Consider the following 19,622-nt stretch of genomic DNA (forward strand, 5'->3'; position numbering starts at 1 on the left):
CCGCTTCCTGTTTCCTCCAGACATCTCGGCCTTCCCGCAGACAGCGCCGCCCCCCGACACAGCCGACGGTGACCGGTAGGCATCCCTGTCCCCCGGTCCCACCTGTATGGCTCTGGCCTGGCCCGAATGCTCCTCAGGCTAAGTCGCCCGAGCGTTGCCTCTGCCTGCCCGTGGGGCACTCAGCACCAGGGGGCTGCGTTTTGTCACCCGGGACTGGCAGACGAGAGCCCTGCTTTCCCCCATGGTGCTGACCCCACTGGAGAAGGTGGCAGGCTGGGGGTTAAGGCACCACCAAAGGTCCCAGGGCCGGCTCTGTTGGGGGGTGAGGCTGTCAGAGGCCCGGTCTGTGCCTGTGCTCTGGCACCATGTCCCGAGTGCCAGGTAGGAGAGGGGCCGTGCTGGTTACTGCCCAGCTCGTGTGCCCGGCCGTCTCAAGACAGCCTGGGGAGGGCTGAGGCCAGAAAGGGCCTGCCCTCTGCCTCCTGCCTGTTTGCCTTTCCCACTGCTGGGAGAGTCCGTGCCCTGGCCAGGCCTGCTGGCTTCTTGCCCCCGCCCGGCGCAGAGCAGAGCAGCCCTCCCTCGGGGCCTCCTTGACCAAGGCTGCTTTACTCTTAGGCCCGACGAGCAGCCTGGAGCCGACGTGGACACACTGGAGGCTCCTGGAGCGGAGGTGAGTAGGGTGACGCGCAGGGGCTCTCTCTCTGCTCCCCGCCCTCATCTCAGAGCCCTTGGGGGTCTGGGGCTGAATGGGTGCCCGGCAGCTACAGACGCAGGGAAGGGTGGTGAGGTGTGCAGCACAGCCAGCTTCCCCTTGCATTGCTGTTTTTGACGTTTAATTCCGACCCTGGCCTGGGAGACTGGTTCAGTGAGTGTGGGAGGGGCAGGAACTGGTGATCCCGATGATAGCCAGGGCCGAGAACCGCTGTTTGGACCCTTGACCAAAAGTGTTGGCTGAGCCTGGGCCCCGGCCACACAGTATGGCACGGCGAGTTTTGAAAGAGTTACAGAGAGAGAGAGGGAGAGACAAAGAGATCTTCCGTCTGCTGGTTCACTCCCCAGATGGATGCAATGGCCTGGGCTGGGCAAGGTCAAAGCCAGAAGCCAGGAGCTTCATCCCAGCCTCCAATGTGGGTGTCAGGAACCCAAATACTTGGGCCATCTTCCGCTGCTTTTCCCAAGCCATCAGCCAGCAGGTGGATAGGAAGTAGAGTGGCCGGGACTCCAACTGGTGCCGCATTGCAGGCGGCGGCTTTCCTGTTACGCCACAGCACCAGCCCCTCCCCTAAGTGGTAGACGTTCCTGTAGGTAGACCTTGGAGTGTTAGCAGCACACAGGGCAGTGTGCTCGCCTGGGCCTGCTGGCACGTTTCGTGGATGAGAACGCTGAGGCCCGGTGCAGCCAAGTGACAGACGTGTCCCCGGTGCACGGCAGGCCAGCGCGGAGCTGCAGCTGGAGCCAGTGCCTCTGTCCCCGTGCATCTCACCCATCTCCCGGGGAGGTCTCCAGGAAATGGCCGAGAAGTGGCCGCGCCCAGACCTGCCGCCCTCCCCATCCCCCCGCTTCCCTTTCAGGCTGAGGAGCCGGAGGCGGGGAGGTCAGAGGCCGAAGATGACGAGGACGAGGTGGACGACCTGCCCAGCTCCCGGCGGCCCTGGCGCGGCCCCATCTCCCGCAAGGCCAGCCAGACCAGCGTGTACCTGCAGGAGTGGGACATCCCCTTCGAGCAGGTGGAGCTGGGCGAGCCCATCGGGCAGGGCCGCTGGGGCCGCGTGCACCGGGGCCGCTGGCACGGCGAGGTGGCCATCCGCCTGCTGGAGATGGACGGCCACAACCAGGACCACCTGAAGCTGTTCAAGAAGGAGGTGATGAACTACCGGCAGACGCGGCACGAGAACGTGGTGCTGTTCATGGGCGCCTGCATGAACCCGCCCCACCTGGCCATCATCACCAGGTACCCGCCTGCCCATCCCCCGGAGCCCCGTCACCTGGGTGAATGCTAGAGGGTGTGCCCGTGTCCAACAGAGACCCGCAGAGGAGAAAGCCCAAAGCGGGCGTGAGTGCCCCGCGGCCGGACCCCACCGACGGAAAAGCGTCATGACCTAAGAGGACGCCTTCTCGGGTCAGGGAGAAGTCGACGGTCCCAAAAGTTGCACAGTCGGAGCTCCCAGCCCTGCAGGGCGCTTCCCCCTGGCACAGGCACTGCCACTGTGCGTCCCCTCCAGGAACACGCAGAGGTTTGCCCAGCTGCCCTCTACAAACACGCCCCCCGGTCCTGCTGGGGCACGCCTCACTCTCGTCACTGACCCTGCGCAGTACTCTCAGCACGCGGCTCCACAGCGGGCTGTTGGGCAGGTCCTGCATGTAACCCTGCCCCACCTGCAGAGTCAGGCCACCAGCGTGACGTGAGTGAGAGCAGAGCCCCGTGGCTGGGCCCTGGCGTCTCAGGAGCCGATGTCAGGGCTCCCACTCCGTCTAAGCAGCGCTCCTCGCCGCGTCCTAGCAGACTCGCTCATTCTCGACTTGAGTGAGGGCATGGTCTGGGCTGGCTCGGGGTGGGCATTTGTAACCACCTGTTTCCACCCCAGAGGGGGTCCGTCAGCTCCCCTACCCCCCCGCCCCGTGGTCCAAGAGTGGCCCTGTGCCCGGAGCCCCAGGGGCTGTGAGACGGAAGCCTGTCTGCTTGTGGCATTTAAGAAATCGTTTACTTTGAAAATCGGGGAAAGTAACATGAGGTCGTTAGAGAGATTGGGGGTTTGCAGAAAATTTGAGAAGACACTAAAACTCGCTTTAATTCCTTCAGCCCAAGAACCCTTGTGGTCATTCCCCATAGCTGGATCCTGCCCTTTGAAAAGAGCTCTCTTCTCAAACTTTGTCCAGCAAGCAAAAATGGGTTGGCGTTTTGCTTACTTATTAGAGACAGAAGCCACACCCACCAGGTCCGCTAAGCCTCGCGATAACGCCACTCCTCCTGAGGCAGAATTAGGGATCCTGACCACGGTGCCCGGCTCAGCCACCCCAGCAGCCCGCCATGTCACCCTCCTTCTGTCCATCCTCCTGCCTCCCTCCCTCTCTCACCTCTTTCCAGAAGACACCGTAGTGCCACAGCGAGACAGCACACACAGAGGTCTTGCACGTGTGTTAGAATACACTGAGGAAGGAGGGGCCCAGGCGGGGAGACCCTGCCCCCCCCCCCAGCTCTCAGGCACCTGGAGACCCTTCCTAGAAGCCAGTCCGGCACCAGCTGGGGCGAGCCCGCCTCTCCTGGGTCCTGACTGATGCACGCTCCATTTCCAGGATCACACGCCTCCCCCCTTCCTCCTCGTACACCCCTTCACTGTAAGAAAAGGGTCAAACAAACAATGAAAACAGCAATGGGGCTCTCCACAGTGAGCCCCTGACCCTCTGTGCTGTCCGACCACAGCCCCGAGAGGCTGCCTTCTTCCCATCTGAGTTCTGGGGGTTGTGGTGTTGCCTTGAACCTCCTGAGGCTGGGCCGCTCGAAGCTACTGGGAGCTTTGATGAGCTGGGTTTCCTCTTGTAGGGTGTGTGTGTGTGTGTGTGTGTACATACGTGTACGCATCCATTCATGTGTGTGCACATCCATGTATATATATATGCACACGTGTGTGTCCATGTACGTGCATGTGGTATCCGCGTACTTGTGTGTATATCCACGTGCGCGCGGCCAGGCCAGGCCCAGCAGGAAAGGGTTCTTTGACCGAGAGTCAACGGGCAGGTGGGTGAGGCCACAGCAGCCCGGACCCGACTGACCCCCAGTACCCCCACAGCTTCTGCAAGGGGCGGACGTTGCACTCGTTTGTGAGAGACCCCAAGACGTCCCTGGACATCAACAAGACGAGGCAGATCGCGCAGGAGATCATCAAGGTAAGAGGGCATCTCCCGCTCGTCCGCTGCTCCTCTCCTGCAGTGCTCCCCGCGTGGGCCCCATCTCCTTCCCGCTGGGCCACTCAGAGCCACCCCACTCACTCAGCACTGACAGATGTGGACCAGGGGTACGGCAGCCTCTAGGCCGGGGCAAGTCCCACCCATAGCGGCCGAGCGACCTGGGCCAGGTTATTTGTCCTCTGTGAGCCTCAGCCCCCTCCACTGTGAAATGGGGCTCCCTGTGTCACCCCTGGTTGGGCGGGTGCCAGAATGGAACGCAGTAATCCGAGGAGAGCTCAGTGGGCATGGGGCCCGGCCCTTGGCAGGGGTCGGGGTGTGAAATTTCACTTCCGGGGGCACAGGACTCCCGTGTGCTCCTTAGTGCTCTCAGATCCAGGCTTCATGAGACAGGCCTGCAGCTCCACCCAGGTCTTGCATCTGTTGGTTCACTCCCCAGATGGCTGCAACGGCCAGGGCACTGCATGAGGCCTAAGCTAGTAGATCCTTGTGGATCTCCCACAAGGGTGGCAGTGGCCCAAGCACTTGGCCCATCTTCTGCTGCTTTCCTAGGCATTAGCAGGGAGCTGGATCAGAAGAGGAGCAGCAGGGACTCGAACTGGTGCCCATATGGGATGCCAGCGCTGCAGGTGGCAGCTTTACCCACTGTACCACTGCTTCAGCCCCTACTTTTTTCCTTTCTTTGACCATTTTTAAGAAATAATAAATCCATTTGTTGCTTCAGTTAGCAGTAAGCAGCCCCACAGAAAAACCTGGATCCTGGGGGGTGGGCTCCTCCTGCGCTCCCTGGTTCCTGTTGTTTTGGGTGTGAACGCTTTCTCCCCACCAGCGTGCCCCCTTTTCCTGCGTCTTCCATCTCCTGTCTCCCTCCTGCCCTGTCTTCCTCCCCTCCGTTTTGTGGTTATCTCCATGGTGCCTGTGGGCTGACCAAGGTTTCCCCTAGCCCCTTCCACACGGCTGAACTGGTGAATTGTACTTCTGAGACAAAAACTCCCCGTTCCTGCCTCTGGAGGGGCTGGGGGGAGCTGCAGTATCACCACGGCTCCGTTTTTGCCCCAGACATCGTGGGCCCTGCCCCCTTCCGCCCTCCTCGGTGTGGGAACACGGGGGCGTCTGAGTACTGAGCCACCCGCACCCCTCCAGGGCAGAGGCGAAAGGTTGCCAAAGGCTTTGGAGCCCCAGAGCCGCAGCTGCCTCTGCTGGCTTGCTGGGTTTCCATCCCGAGGGGCTGAGAGACGGCCCCCTTTCCCCAGCTGGGAGTGCTGAGCCGCGGCCTCTCTGCAGTCCGCGCTAGGGCTTTGAAGGGCGGCTCAGTGGAAAGGGGCCTGGCTTCTGTTGCAGCCGCTGTGGAGTTCCAGGGCTTCCCGTCTTGTCTCTTGACCCTGGCCTTTTGAGGCTGACGGCTGTTTTGTATATAAGGCTCAGAGAGGCACAGCACCTTGTCCTCAGTCACACAGCCTCTTTGGCTCGGTCTGGCTCCTGGGGCAGCCTGAACCTTGGTTTGGTTTGGGAAGGGGACAGGTGGGTCAAGGGCCGTGTGACCTTCAGGACAGAGTTTTGGGAAGGAGCGGGTTTTGCCTTCCTGGAATTCCCAGCCCGCCTCTGCTGGGGGACGATGGCGCCCAGCAAGCTTGGGGGAAGTAGTTATCTCGGAGCAGGGGGTGTGCTGTGTTAGATTTTTCTCTGGTGCTCCCCAGACTGCTGGCCTGAGCTCTGTCTGCATCTGCCTCACAGTTCATTCTGTTTCCTGAACATGTGTGCGTGGCCCGCTTTCCCCTGGGTGTCACCTGCCCGCCCTCTGCCCTAGCATGCCCCCGCCACCAGGGAGACAGGGAGGGGCTGACGTTTGTGTTATCCGAGCACACAGGGACGGCTGCTTTGGCTGTGGCATCGAGATACAGGGGGCTCTGGCCTGGGTGAGACTGTGCTGTGTCAGAGTGCCTTGCCCTTGGTGTTCAGTCCAAACAGTACCCGGTACCAATGAGGAAGTGAGGCCACGTGGCTAAGAGTGCGCTAATGTCCACTCTAACCTGGATTTCAGTGTTGGCCCCAGGCTGCTCCTACCAAAGCACGGCCACCTGGGAGCCTGGGGACCAGAGGGAAGGCCCCAAGTAGCCCTGGCTGAGCCCTCGCCCTGCAGGGAGCAGACACCAGCGGTGCAAATTGAGTGGAGCCCCCAGCTCCTGCCGGACCTCTGTGTCGTTATTTGAAAGGCAGAGTTACAAAGAGGGAGAGGCAGAGACGGAAGTCTTCTGTCTGCTGGTTCACTCCCAAAACGGTTGCAGTGGCCAGGTCTGGGCCAGACTGAAGCCAGGAACCAGGAGCTTCATCTGGGTCTCCCACATGGGTGCAGGGGCACAGCACTTGAGCCGTCCTCTGCTGTTTTCCCAGGTGCATTAGCCGGGAGCTGGATCAGAAGTGGGGCAGCCGGGACTAACCAGCTACACCACAGCGCCAGCCCCCTTGTGTCTTAACCTGGGTGGCATCACTGCTTCGTATGCCCTGCCCTCCTGCCCCCCCCCCAACTCTGGGCTACCCCTTGGACCTACCCCGTTGAGGTGGCTGCTCTCAGTGTGGTACAGTGGTGTGGAAAGGCACAGACTTGGCTGCTGGAACCGCGGTGTGGTTTGGGGCTTGGGGCGAGAGGGCTCCCAGCTGCAGCACCAGGCTCGGGTTGTCATGATGAGATGAGGGGGTTTGAGCACCGCCTCCAGCCAGGCATTGTCCCTTGCCCCTGACGCAAGGCTGGCTCTCTCGCAGGGCATGGGCTATCTCCACGCCAAGGGCATTGTGCACAAGGATCTCAAGTCCAAGAACGTCTTCTACGACAACGGCAAAGTGGTCATCACGGACTTTGGGCTCTTTGGGATCTCGGGAGTGTTCCGAGAGGAGCGGTGAGTGGACCAGGGGGTGCTGGCTGGGAATGGGACCCCACCGCGGCCCGGGCACGCGGGCTGCACGTGGCTAAGAGCAACCTCCCCCCGGGGACAGCCAGGTGCTCCGGTCTCTCGTAGCACTGCGTCCCAGGCTAACCCCTGGGAGACGGGGTCCTTCCCTGCCTCCCTGGCTGCTCCCAGCTTGGCAAGGAACCAGGGGTCACATCCCCAGCATGAGGAGGAGCATCAGATGTTACTGACCCAGATATCAAAGAGGCCAACAGGGGGCAGTGCTCCTCCCGAGCATGTGGGGTGACCTGCCGCCACCCCAGAATGCCAGAGACCTCCCAGCTGGCGTAGAGAGCCGGGCCCTGCCAGGCCCCGTGCTCTGACCACTTTCCTAGAAAACCTGGCTGTGGCTCTGCAGCAGCGGCCCCCAGTGCCTTTGCGAGTGCAGAGTCCGCATGCTGTTGCTGCTTCGTGTGTGGTGGACTCTGCTGCCCCCTGGGGCAGTTATGAGCCAGACGGGCCTGTGCTGCCTGCCTGAGGGCCTGTGTCCTGTGCTGGTGCCCCGGCCCGCAGGCGTGAGAACCAGCTGAAGCTGTCCCATGACTGGCTGTGCTACCTGGCGCCCGAGATCGTGCGTGAGATGACGCCCGGGAAGGACGAGGACCAGCTGCCGTTCTCCAAAGCTGCTGACGTCTATGCGTTCGGGTGAGCGGCTCCGGGTGCTCCAGGGCCAGGGGAGGTGTGGGCTGAGCTGTTCTGAGCCTGGGCTGTGGAGTGAGAACAACCCTGGGTTTGAGTCGTGGCTCTGCTGCTTGCTACCCAAGCGACCACGTCCTTGACCTTCCGTTTCCCCACCCGTAAGACGAGGGAAATCATAGCACCTCAGACACCACCCCAGAGCATCATGGAGTGCCTGATGCTGGGCTCAGGCTCATCCGCTGGCCCTCGGGGTGCTCCCCTGGACCCCCCCACCAGCCTGGGAGCACTGCCTGTCTTGCCAGTGGCCTCAGGTGCACCACGGGGTGCAGGATCTACAGACAATCCCATGGGCCCCATCCATGGGCAATGTTGAGAAAGAAAAGGAAGCAGATGAAGTGAGTTTTGAAACTTTTTACCTAACCCAGCACATGGAAAAAATATTTCCGTCTCAGTATAACATCAACAAAGCAAACTCCTGAGATGGTGCGTTACACCTGCCGCCCCTTCAGGTGTCAGTGACAGCCTCTGGGACAGTGCGTGTAGGGGGCGGGGCTGCCGGCCACCTCTCAGCCTCACTCCAGTCTCTCGGGGTGTCCCTCCCACTGGGTCACTTTCCCAGTGCCAGGTGCACTGGCAGTCTTGGTCCTGGGACATCTGTCACCTTCCTTAGACCAGCATCTTACAGCTCGATCATGGCAGGGCTGGCCTCCTGCCCGGGGCGCTCTGATCAAGCCTGGCTCCCACAGCAGAGGCCGGAGCGCGGAGCCCACCTCCTCCAGCATCCCCAGTGCCTCGAGGGGGAGAAGGGCCGGAGAAGGTTCCTCACGCCCTGCCCGCAGGACCTCAATGTGTGCCGTGCAGGAAGGTTGGGAGCTCACCTGGGGGCCCGGGTCTCTGCAGGACCATCTGGTATGAGCTCCAAGCACGGGACTGGCCCTTCAAGACCCAGGCCGCCGAGGCCCTGATCTGGCAGATTGGAAGCGGGGAAGGAATGAAGCGCATCCTGGCCTCCATCAACCTGGGGAAGGAAGTCAGCGTGAGTAGCCGCAGGATGTGGGGCGGCAAGGGGCCCTGCCACCCAGAGGTGTCGGGATAGAGTCAAATCATACACGCTGCAGTGGGCGTCGGGTGCAGGGCTTAGCTACTGCTTACAAGGCCCCCGCCCCATGCTGGAGTGCCGGGGTTCAGATCCGGCTCCATCCCCGACGGTAGCTTCCTGCTAGTGCACATCCTGGGGGCAGCGGGTGATGGCTCGAATACCTGAGTCCCTGCCACCCTAGAGGGAGATACGGGCTCCTGGCTTCTGTCTGGCTATTGTGTGCATTTGGGAAGTGAACCCGCAGCTGAGACATCTACCTCTGTCTTTCAAATAACACTCCTTAAAATACAGTGAGGTTATGCTGTGACATCAAATCTTTAGAACACTTTTCTTTCTTGACTGTTCTTGAAGTTTCCATGGCAAACTTGGCAGTTTATGACTTCTCACTGCCGGACAGATTCTCTCGAGTGACTGCTCTGCACTTCCACACTTCCTTGTCACGGTGCAGTCACACGGGAAGATGTCAGGAATCGGTGTTCTCGGTGTGATTGGTGACAGCTGTGTGTTCCTGAGTCCCAGGACTGGGGCAGAACAGCTAAGAAGTTCCCATGGCATCTGTGGCTGCCCAGCCCGGGTCCAGGTTGAGGTCTCTCTGGAGGCGGTTTCTTGTCATGAAGCAGGTGGGCAGGACCCCTCGTGCACCCTCTGGACAGGCCCAGGACTGAGCCATCGTCTCCCTCCAGGATCCGTCAGCTGAAGGCTCACAGAGAGGTTCCGTCTGAGCCACTGTGTCCTCTGGTGGAAGTGCGGAATCTGCAGTTCCACTCCTCCCAGAATGCCTTCGGGGTGCTGGTCTCCAGCGCCAGCAGCGGGCTCTCCGTGGTGGGCAGGGGAGCATGTGGAGACCCCCCTGACGCTCTTGGGCTCTTGGACCACGGCCAGCTGAACTCGGCTCCACAGTGGCACAGCCGTGGGCACCTTGGGAGGAGAGTGCTGGCACTGCTTTACGCTTTGAGGCACTCGGGAGTTCATAATTTTATCTAAGGATTTGGGCATGTAGGGCAAGCTCCAACAGCCAGAGGGGTTTACGCTGTGCCCCAGGCGCTCAACCCTGGTCAGCTTTCTCTTGGAACAGTTATTGTGGAAGTTGATGTGTGTCTCCGTGGTTATGTATTCCATTCTGTGTCTGCAAGCAATTGGACAGTGAGCAGCGTCTGTGCCGTTAGGGTGACTGAGTGCCAGCGGCCGTGGGCAGGCAGTTCCTGGGATTACGTCATTGTCACCTTGGGTTCTCCTCTTCCACTTCCGTTAATCAAAGCCTCAGTTTTGTCGTCTACACAAGGCTTCCTTGCACGGTTTTAGGTTTTACCAGTAGTGTCTAACTGCCTTTTTTCTTGCTGCAAGAACACTTTCATCTTATTCATGGAGCCTTTAGCTCCTTCTGCGTTCTCCTCATTGGGTGGAGTCTGTTCTGTTCATTTCTGTGGTCTGAACCAGTGGGTCCTGGGCCTGCTGTCCTGTGTTCAGTCGGACTTGGGTTACTGGCACTGTTCTCTCTCGTCTTCCTCTCTACTTGCACTCCGGCAAAGTGAGAGTGAATCCTCCTCTCGGTGGATGCATGAGAAGTCAACTCTGAACCTTTGCCTGCCTAACGCAGTCACTGTGGTGGCTTCATGCCAGGACTCTACACTGACAGGAATACAGGGATCCTGGGGCCAGCGCCGTGGCTCACTTGGTTAATCCTCCGCCTGCTGTGCCGGCATCCCATATGGCCGCCGGGTTCTAGTCCCAGTTGCTCCTCTTCCAGTCCAGCTCTCTGCTGTGGCCCGGGAGTGTAGTGGAGCATAGCCCAAGTGCGGCACCTGGCTCCTGGCTCCTGGCTTAGCATAGCTCCAGCCATAGCAGCCATTTGGGGGGGGTGAACCAACGGAAGGAAGATCTTTCTCTCTGTCTCTCTAACTCTGCCTGTCAAATAATAATAATAATAATAATAATAATAATAATAATAATAATAATAATAAAATAATTCAGGGATCCTGCTCTGCTGTGGGTTCTCTCTCTCCACCTTTTGTTGCCCTTGTTCTTTATGTACGTGCGCAGGACCTGTGAAACTGCAGATGAGCAGAGCAGAGGCTGGTTGGCGGCTATTTTCTCTTTCTTCAGTGAGCAGTGAAAGTTCCTGTTTCCTTTGCAAGTTTCTGGCAAAATTTGCTTTTATTATTCCCTTGATAATTTCTTACCCTGTTATTTGTTTTCTGTTTTGGGAATTCCCATTAAAATTCAGTCCTTCCTAGCGAGCCTCTGTATCAAATACAGAAATACAGAATCTTGTATTTTCCATCCCTTTCCAAAACTGGGTCCAAACGCTGGAGAATTTTCTGGATTTTTATCTTCTATCACTTTGAATGTTTTGATTCAGAAATTATCTTTTCAAGAACTTATTTGTTGATTTGTTTTTTATATGTTTATCTGAGAGACAGAGATAGCCTTTAGCACTGATGGTTACCCACAACAGCCCAGGGCTGGGCCGGTGCAAACCCAGGAGCCAGGAACTCAAGCTAGGTCTCCCGAGGGGTGGCTGGAGCCGCATTCCCTGGGCCACCACCTGCTGCCTTCCAGGCACCCATTAACATGAAGCTGGAACTGGAAGCACAGCCAAGACTTGAACCCAAGTACTACACTACGGGGTGCAAGCATCCCAAGTGGTGTCCTTAACCCACGCACACACACGTCCCCTCCAGAGACAGCGTTCTGATCTATTTATCTGTGCAGTCTCTGGTCTCCCTGATACGCAGACAACCCCACGGGACCCAGTCATATTTAAGAACAAAAGCCCACGCTGCAAATCCATGTGGCTGTGTTGTGCAAGCCTCCTGCCCAAATCGGAAGGAAAGGGGGGTGCTGTGTCCTCACAGGCAGCAAGATGTCGCAGTGGATCAGCGTCCTGCCGGCCTTGCGGCTGCTCCTGCCCATCAGCCTCCCTGTCACCCCCAGCCTCTGTAGCTAACAGCCCCCACTTCTGGTTTCATTCCCATTGCCGTTCTGTTCAACATGGGTACTGTGCACTCGGCCTTAAGGGCTGGGGGCCAGGAAGCAAAGTGCGGAGGCCAGCTCCTGCACTGGAGGCACGAGCGCTTCTCGGCTCTCACCCTGCCCAGCACAGACCCCGCTGACGCCAGCTCCGTTTGCAGGAGATCCTGTCTGCCTGCTGGGCTTTCGACCTGCAGGGGAGACCCAGCTTCAGCCTGCTGATGGACATGCTGGAGAAACTGCCCAAGCTGAACCGGCGGCTCTCCCACCCTGGCCACTTCTGGAAGTCAGCTGAGTAAGTACCCCTCGCCGAGCCCGACCCTGCCCGCCAGGCCCCGGCAGCTCACTGCCTGCCTCTGTGCCTCTGATTGGAGACTCCCTTTGTCAGGCTTTAAAACCTTCAGTTTGCATCTGTGAAAAATTACAAATCTCTTTCAGACCAGCGCCGACACCAGCATCCCTCCGGAAGGGGCGGAGAGGGCCAGAGCACTGGGGTGGGTGTGGTGCGCTGATGCGGGTGGGCTCTGCCCACGGCCCTCGGCCCCTGTGCCGCCACACTCCCCTCTCCTGCATTGTCTGTCCCGGGCCTGCTCCCACCCTCCGCGAGGATCTGGACAAGGCCTGTCCTCAGAGCCCTGCTTTCCTTGGCTGTACAAAGCAGGTGTGGGACCCGATCTAGGGCCGTCAAGGGCCAGGTCAGAAATATTTCAAGCTTTGCGAGACATAAGGGAAGTGCAAGTGAGCTCTGTGTCCGTCACTGTGACTCAGCCGTGCACCTGTAGCGCGGGAGCAGCCGCACACACCACGTCAGCCAGGAGCTGGCCCGTGCCCCTCACACGCCGCCATGCGAATCTGTCTCCTGCAACTTTCACACTCACAAGAACTTCTTTTCCCCAAACCACTTGTGGGTTGCGCCGAACCAGGTGCAGGCTGGACTCCCGGAGGAAAGGGGTGGCTTTGAGGCCCAGGACACTTTCTAAAAGACCTCGTGAGGGGAGGCCGGCCCACTGGTTACCCAAACCCAGGGCCAGCGTAGGCAAACTCACCTAAGAGAGGCGGCAGACATGGCTGGGCAGGGCCAGTGGCAGGGTCCAGGAGGGCTCTAGCTCCCTGCGTCATGTCATGTGCAGTGTTTTGCTGTTTGGAGGGATTCAAGTCCCCTCCCCTACAAACACAGAGCGACAGAATCTACTCATTAGAGGCTGGCGTTCTTACTCCACCACTGCTGCACACCTGCTGTGCGCCCAGGGAGACACAGACGGCCAAGGCTGGGACTCCGCCCACAGGGAGTCTGCAGTGTTAGGAGGCACAGACAGGCAGGTAGCCGCTGCCGCGGTGGAGCCTCTGTGGGGCCACACGCAGACTCGTCACTCCTGCTTCACCGGCCCCAGGAACACAGCAGTCGAGGCAGTGACTGCCATGTGTTGCATTCCGTGACAAAGCCCAGGGCTCCCCTGGGACCCCAGGGCGAGGGTGAGGGTGTCCAGGTGAGGGATGATGGAGCTGGCTTTGAGCAGGAGCCACCCCAGCGGAGCCCGTGGGCCCCTTGGTTAACAACCTGGGCCCTGGTTTTCCCATCCATGAAAGAGAAGGCTGCACTAGGTGGGCGCTGGTATCAGGAGAGGATTCCAGTTCCCTAAACGCCGGGGGTGCACCCTTTCACCTCAAAGGCGGGAAACGGAGTCACACATGGGGGGTGGGGGAGGAGGGTGCTGCCTGCCCAGGACCCTCAGTTCCAGCGAATGAGTCTCTCCACACCCACTGGTCACAATGTCCACATTTCCACTGTCTACTCGTCTCTAATTCTCACTTTCTCTTTTCTTTCCCATTGGTCTTGTGGCGCTTTGTTCTGGGGGGCGGCGGATGTGCTGGCCTGGCCGCCGTCCTCCCCTTTGCCGCTGTCCTGACTCCTCCGCTGTCCACTGGTGCCTGCTGGGCTGGACCGCGCCCTTCCCTCGCCCCCTCCCCGCCTGGCGGACTGCCCCGGGGGCACCGGCAGTCGCTGGCGGAGCCGCTACTCCGGGAAAGGACGATATGGCCACGCCGACTTTAAGAACTGCTGTCCGGTTCTGGAGGAATAGTGTGTTTACTCTTGTTTCCGCTTGTGCCATCCCCAGCGCACCTGCCTCCTGCGCCGCCTGCACCCCAGCTTCCTCGCCTGTGTTTCATTCCCATGAGCGCAAAGTGCCACACGGCCTTGTCACTTCCCTCGGGGGCTCAGAGACCATCACGGCACGCGGCAAGGCCTCAGTGGTGGGCAGAGGGCCCGTCCCTCTTTCTCAGGCTCCAGCCCGAGGGCACCCAGGGAAACAAGGCCAGAGCCTGAGAAAGAATCCAGGGAGCATAGGGCTCGGCTCCCAGGCGCAGGGGCTGTACGGCCGTCTGTCAGTCACAGCCTGCAGCTACCCTGGGGAGGCTCGGAGACGCGCCCTGTTCCCAGGCCCCTTCCGAGCCGGCCGTGCCTCTGAGCCCCAGACACCCACAAACTCCGGTTCTGACACGCTCTTCCCTCTTCTCTTTTCCTCCCGTAGGTTGTAGGCCTGGCTGCCTTGCATGCACCGGGGGCTGCTCCCTCCTAATCGACAACTCGGCGCTGAGATTCTACTAAAACGCAAAACAAGACGCGGGCACTAACCCGAGGGACGCCCTCGCTGCCTGCAGCCTTCTCCGCTTGCTCCCCTGTCCACACGGCCCACGTGTGCCGAGTAACCCCCGCAGAGGATCCCACTAACCGGGCTCGCCCGCGAGGCGGTTCCAGCAGCTTCTAACGCCTTCCTGGACGTGACTTTGGTTTCTGTCCTCCTCCTTCCGGGGGCTGCCTTGTTGTGGAGGGGGGATGGGTCTCTTTCCCCTACTAACACCCTCATGAGACGGGTCTCCCGGCCTAGTGTGTTCTGAATGCAGGGGTGGGGGCTTGCCTTGGCTTTGAACCCGTGGGGATCTCGTCCCTCAAGGAGTGCAATGATCTAAGCCACTCAGAGGCCTCTGTGGGGGCTGGGTGCAGAGTTCTGTCGCCATGCAGGACCCCAGCTGCAGAGGCCTGTGTCCCCAGCCACACGCCCCGAGAAGCTGTCCTCATGCAGAGGGTGCCCCAGGCTATTTCAGTCAGGAAAACCAAGCAGCTGCCCCAGCAGGGTGAAGTTACTCACCACTTCCGCCCGTACTCCCCAGACCAGACCCCGAGTCCGCCCTGTGGGCTGCCCACAGTCGGCAGCGCACTGCTCATTAAACACAGATTCTCACCCTGCCCCCAACAAGACCTGCCCAGGCCGGCTCTCGGCCTCTCACCCCGCAACCCAGGCTGCCCCCCGCCACTGACAGCCATTTCTAGAAGGGGCACAACCCTGGGAGCCAGGTCTCTTCTCTCCCAGTTCCACGGGGAGCAAGAGCTTTCCTGGGGTGCAAGTGAGAAGCCAATGTGGAAGAGAGCCCGGGGCGGTGCCTGTGCGTGCTGGTGCCGGGGACTCAGCATGACCAGGGGCAGAGCAATCATTCTCACTTCTTGGTGCGGGCTGGGTCCCCCGCCCGCTTCCTCACAGGTGTCTCCCTCCTCCTCACCCACGCCGGCGGGGCCGTGACCCATGTCTTTGTTCCTCTTTGCAGCATTAACGGCAGCAAAGTTGTGCCCCGCTTTGAAAGGTTTGGCCTGGGGGTCCTGGAGTCCAGTAATCCAAAGATGTAGCCGGCCGTGCAATCTCTGCTCCTGTCTTTGTTTAAAACGTGTTGCTAAAACCCCAGACCTCCACCACGACAGATGGACGCTCTGCCTGCCCAGCGCCATGGCCCGGGAGTGCGAGGGGCCCACTCCGGACTGCTCGTCCACGGAGCCCCAGGCTTCTGGAGCCCGACACACACCACACACACAGCCGCCGCCACTGCACTTTCCCCCGACACGGACGCCACCACCAGCTCACCCTGTACTGAACGACAGCTGACGACACGCATGTGCCCGCTGCGTGAACTTGATGTTTCACAGTAGGGAATAATTAAAGCAGTGCGTGCAGAGGCGCAGGCCCGCGGCCAGCAGGGTGGAAGTGGCCACTGCTCCGGACGACGCTGCAGGCAGTGAGGGGCCCACACGGCCAGGCAAAAGCGAAGCCTCAAGCCTGAACCCCAGCAGTGGGGCGTCTCCCTGTTAGAGCGATGCCGGCCCCTCCTTGTCCCACAGAGGAAACCCTGGCTAGGAGCCACCTTGGGTGATGGGGTCAGCAGTTCCCAGAGAGCTTGGGTTCCCCTTCCTGGCAGAATCTACCCCCCCACAATGTCGACTCCCAGCCATGGTTTCTGCTGCAAGGTGACCAAAGAGCCAGAGATGTGTACATGTGTGCTGCTTGCATGAAGACCCCCGGCAGGCACCAAAGCCATGGGACACAGGGCCTCAGCTCCAGCCACATCCCTGTCCCCGACTGGCGCTGGCATGAGGGCTGCATGTGTGGAGGCGGGAAGACAGCAGAGGCCCCTGAGCCCTGGAGAACCCCTTCTCCAGTCGCACCAGGGGCTCCAGAACTGCCCGTCCCGTCCCTGCCCAGCCCCGACTTGTCCGCTACCCCTTTCCTTTAGACTCACCTAGCAGGTGAGCCTCCCTGTGCCACCAGGCCTCCCACTTGTTCCCCTTTCAGCCAGCAGCAGGGGCTGGGTTTGAGGGAACCTCTGCCCACCCGTCAGTGAGAAAGCGTCCCCCAGAGACAGGTTCCCAGTGGCAGCAAGGGTGCCAGGGCCGGGGCGGGGGGTGGGTGGGGGGAGGGTCAGGCTCCAAATCCGGAAAGCACAAGGGGGTCCGGGAGGGCGTGGGGCCGGCCGGGCGCCTTTCCTCCACGCCAGCACCAGCAAGGCCCCAGTGTTCCGAGCCTGCCCGCCCAGATCCAGGCTGGATCAGCACTGAAATGCGCCCCTCTGCTGCCTCTTGCTCCCCAGGCCAGCACACGGATGCCCAGGCCCTGGGCCTCTTAACCCCTTCCAGCCAGTGCCGAGGAGGAAAGAGCCCCTGTCGGCAGTGGGCTCAGCCCTGTAGAGACTGCATGAGGTCGCCCTCATCCCCAGGTCCCCACGACCCCAAAGCCACCGTGGTGGGGGCAGACCCCTCCCACATACCTGCACCTTCCCACTTCCCCCCGGAGACCCTACTCCTCCCTCGGATGAGAGCAGAGCTGTGGACACGCTGCTCAGTCTCGCGGACTGGACCCTTCTACATGCCCTGACGGTGATGCGGCCCACAAGAACCCGGTATGTGCAGGGCGTTCTCTCCCGAGTACTGCAGCGAACTCGGGCCCTGCCTTCAGGGGCTGGCCGCTGGGAAGCTACTAGGGACACAGTCCCCGTTCCCCTCACAGGTCCCGGCTCTGGGCCTGTCCCCTCCGCACTGCCTGTCATTTACGGAAACCCCGCCCCGGTCCCCCTGCCCTGTTTATTGAAGTAACTGTGAATCGAGGTGCGGAAGACATGCCTGCCTTGGAAACACGTGGAGAATGACAGATACTGTGAATTCAGCCCCCACAGCCAACTGTGAAGGAGGTGGAGAAGGGCCCCCTGGGAGCTTCCAAGGGCTCAGCCCTTCGAGGCACCCCTCGATCCCAGCCTCGCCCCGAAGCCTGTGGCTCCCAAGCTGTCTAACGCAAGGTCTTGAACCAATGCTGGTTCAGAGTTAACTGTGAGCGGCCTGTAGCAAAACTGGCTTCCGCGCGTCACCGGGTCCGAACACCCTCTGCCATCCTGTGCCGCTTCTCCCTGTGCTCACTCAGGGCATCGGAAGCCCATCCTGGGAGGGTCTGGGCGGTGGGGCAGAGCCCGCGCCGAGAGGCGGCTGGGAGCCAGGGCGTCAACAGTGCGTGTAAAGCAAGCCTCTGCGGCCGCAAGGCTCACACTTGCATTTTTTGAATGTGATGTAAAATTTGTACAGGAAAAGTTTTTATATTTTCTATCAGCTGCATTTGTCTTCCAGAAATGCTATTAATTTAAATTAAAATGGTTAGTATTAACGAACAAACAAGCCGTATCGCTTGGGTTTTTTTGCCGCTGGCAAGAACACACCTGCAAGCTAGTGAGCCAGTGAATAAGCCACACACATAAAGTCCTGCCAAGGGGCCCTGGCGCTCGCACCACAGGCGGCGTCCCCTGAGTGCCTGGGACCGTGCGGAACAGAGGGGTCGGGGTGGGTGAAGCCCCTCTCGGGATTAAGGAACCCCTCCAAAGAAGAGGTTACGCTGGGACCTGGAAGCAGCCGTGTGCAAGGCCCGTGATGTGCCTGGAAGAGCATCAGCCCCTAGGGGGCACAAGGCCCACGCACAACCCCAGGACCCTGGGCCGAGGTGCTCGTCCCATGGCCAGAGCGGCCTTTGCCTTTCAGAGGCAACCTCAGGTCGGGGGGCGGGATGTGGAGCCTCACATTGCCCGTTAGAACACAGGCCCCTCGGGGGTTGGGGTAAGCAGAACAGGTGGAGGGGAGAGGAGCCGGCTTTGGTGGGGCCCTGCTCGGAGCACTTTCTGTACATGACCTCACCCCATCTCCTCCTCGTCCTCAAAGTGCCGGGCCGGGGGCTGGGGGGATTGGGACTGAGGACACAGGAATACAGCGGAAGGTATTCACCTGAGGCCACACGGCCACAGGTGGCCAGGCCGGGCCGTGGCTCTGACCCTGACCCTGACCTCCCCTTCATCACAAGACAAACAACCTACTGGCGTGTACTCCCTGGGCACCTACTGTGTTCAAAAGCCAGCACCAAGTCCTACAGTGCTTTCCAGGTTGCACCATGTGGCAGGCCACAAATCTAAGTCGGATTTGATTTTAAAAAGATAAATATCATACAGAATGTTTCCTGTCACCACAATAGGATGCAGTTAGAAATCAGTAACCAGAAATTAGAAAATGCACAAATTCATGGAAATTAAACAATGTACTCCTACCCGGTGCGTCCAAGAAGTCACAAGGGCAGCCAGAGAATACTTGGAGGCAAAAATAAAAATTTATGAGATGCGCAGAAAACGGTGCTCATCGGAGAAACTTAAGGCTTCAGAGGCTTACGCGAAACAGCAAGGAAGTTAAATAACCTTGCTTTGCAAATTAAGGAGCTAGAAGAAGAAACCAGAAGAAAGAAAATGAAGAGCAGACATAAATGGAAAAGCATGTTAGAGGTCATCAGTGAACCCAAAACTCTGAAAAGGTCAAGAAAATTGATAAACCGTTAGCAAGATGGACCAAGAATCACATTACTGAAATCAGAAATGAAAGTGGAGGTATTACCACTGATTGTACAGAAATAGAGTTTAAGAGTGCCACAGACAGCTGTGTGCCACCAAACTGGTCAGCCTGGGTGAGCCAGAGAAATTCCTAGAAACACAAAAACTACCCAAGCTAAATCACTAGGGAACTGACAAGGTCAGTAATCAGAACTCTTCAGACACAAGCCCCGGGTCTGAGGGCTTCACAAATGACTTTGACCAAACGTTTCAAGAAAAACTAACACCCAAAATTCCAAAACTTCTCTAAGAAACTGAAGAGGAAGGAACACTTAATAGTTCATTCTGTAAGGCCAGCATCACCCTGATACCAAACCCAGGAAAACATCCTACAAAGAAAGAAAACTGGGCCAATATCCCTTACGAACATCGATATCACAATTGATGTCAAAATTCTCAACAAAGTACTAGCAAATCAGACCCAGCAGCCTATTAAAAGGATTAGTCACAATGACCAAGTGGGATTTATTCCTAGAATGCAAGGTTGGTTCAACACATTGGAAATGATTGATGGGATGCCAGCACCATGGCACAGTAGGTTAATCCTCCGCCTGTGGCGCTGGCATCCCATATGGACAAGGGTTCTAGTCCCGGCTGCTCCTCTTCCAGTCCAGCTCTCTGCTGTGGCCTGGGAAGGCTGTGGAGGATGGTTCAAGTGCTTGGGCCCCTGCACCTGCATGGGAAACTGGGAAGAAGCACCTGGCTCCTGACTTCAGATCAGTGCAATTCAGGCCATTTCGGCCATTTGGGGAGTGAACCAACAGAAGGAAGAACTTTGTCTCTCCCTCTCACCTTCCGTAACTCTACCTCTCAAATAAATAAAATCTCTTAAA

At 59.1% G+C, this 19,622-nt stretch overlaps 1 protein-coding gene across 3 annotated transcripts in view; it reads left to right on the plus strand.

The window, feature by feature from the left end:
• Positions 1-17,539, plus strand: part of KSR1 (kinase suppressor of ras 1) — a 155,655-nt gene extending 138,116 nt beyond the window's left edge. For 2 of the 3 annotated variants that reach the window (XM_070061101.1, XM_070061099.1), the window contains 9 exons: positions 21-75; positions 616-670; positions 1,572-1,951; positions 3,789-3,885; positions 6,664-6,797; positions 7,362-7,493; positions 8,388-8,523; positions 11,718-11,851; positions 15,160-17,539. In XM_070061101.1, coding sequence (XP_069917202.1) covers positions 21-75; positions 616-670; positions 1,572-1,951; positions 3,789-3,885; positions 6,664-6,797; positions 7,362-7,493; positions 8,388-8,523; positions 11,718-11,851; positions 15,160-15,238 — 1,202 coding nt within the window. In that variant the 3' untranslated portion in view covers positions 15,239-17,539. Of the gene's footprint in view, positions 1-20; positions 76-615; positions 671-1,571; positions 1,952-3,788; positions 3,886-6,663; positions 6,798-7,361; positions 7,494-8,387; positions 8,524-11,717; positions 11,852-13,555; positions 13,637-15,159 lie in introns of all 3 variants that reach the window. The other variant, XM_070061100.1, reaches the window with a different exon arrangement.
• The last annotated feature ends 2,083 nt before the right edge of the window (positions 17,540-19,622 follow it).

The sequence above is a fragment of the Oryctolagus cuniculus genome, chromosome 17 (assembly GCF_964237555.1).
Source record: "Oryctolagus cuniculus chromosome 17, mOryCun1.1, whole genome shotgun sequence".
Taxonomy (NCBI): domain Eukaryota; kingdom Metazoa; phylum Chordata; class Mammalia; order Lagomorpha; family Leporidae; genus Oryctolagus; species Oryctolagus cuniculus.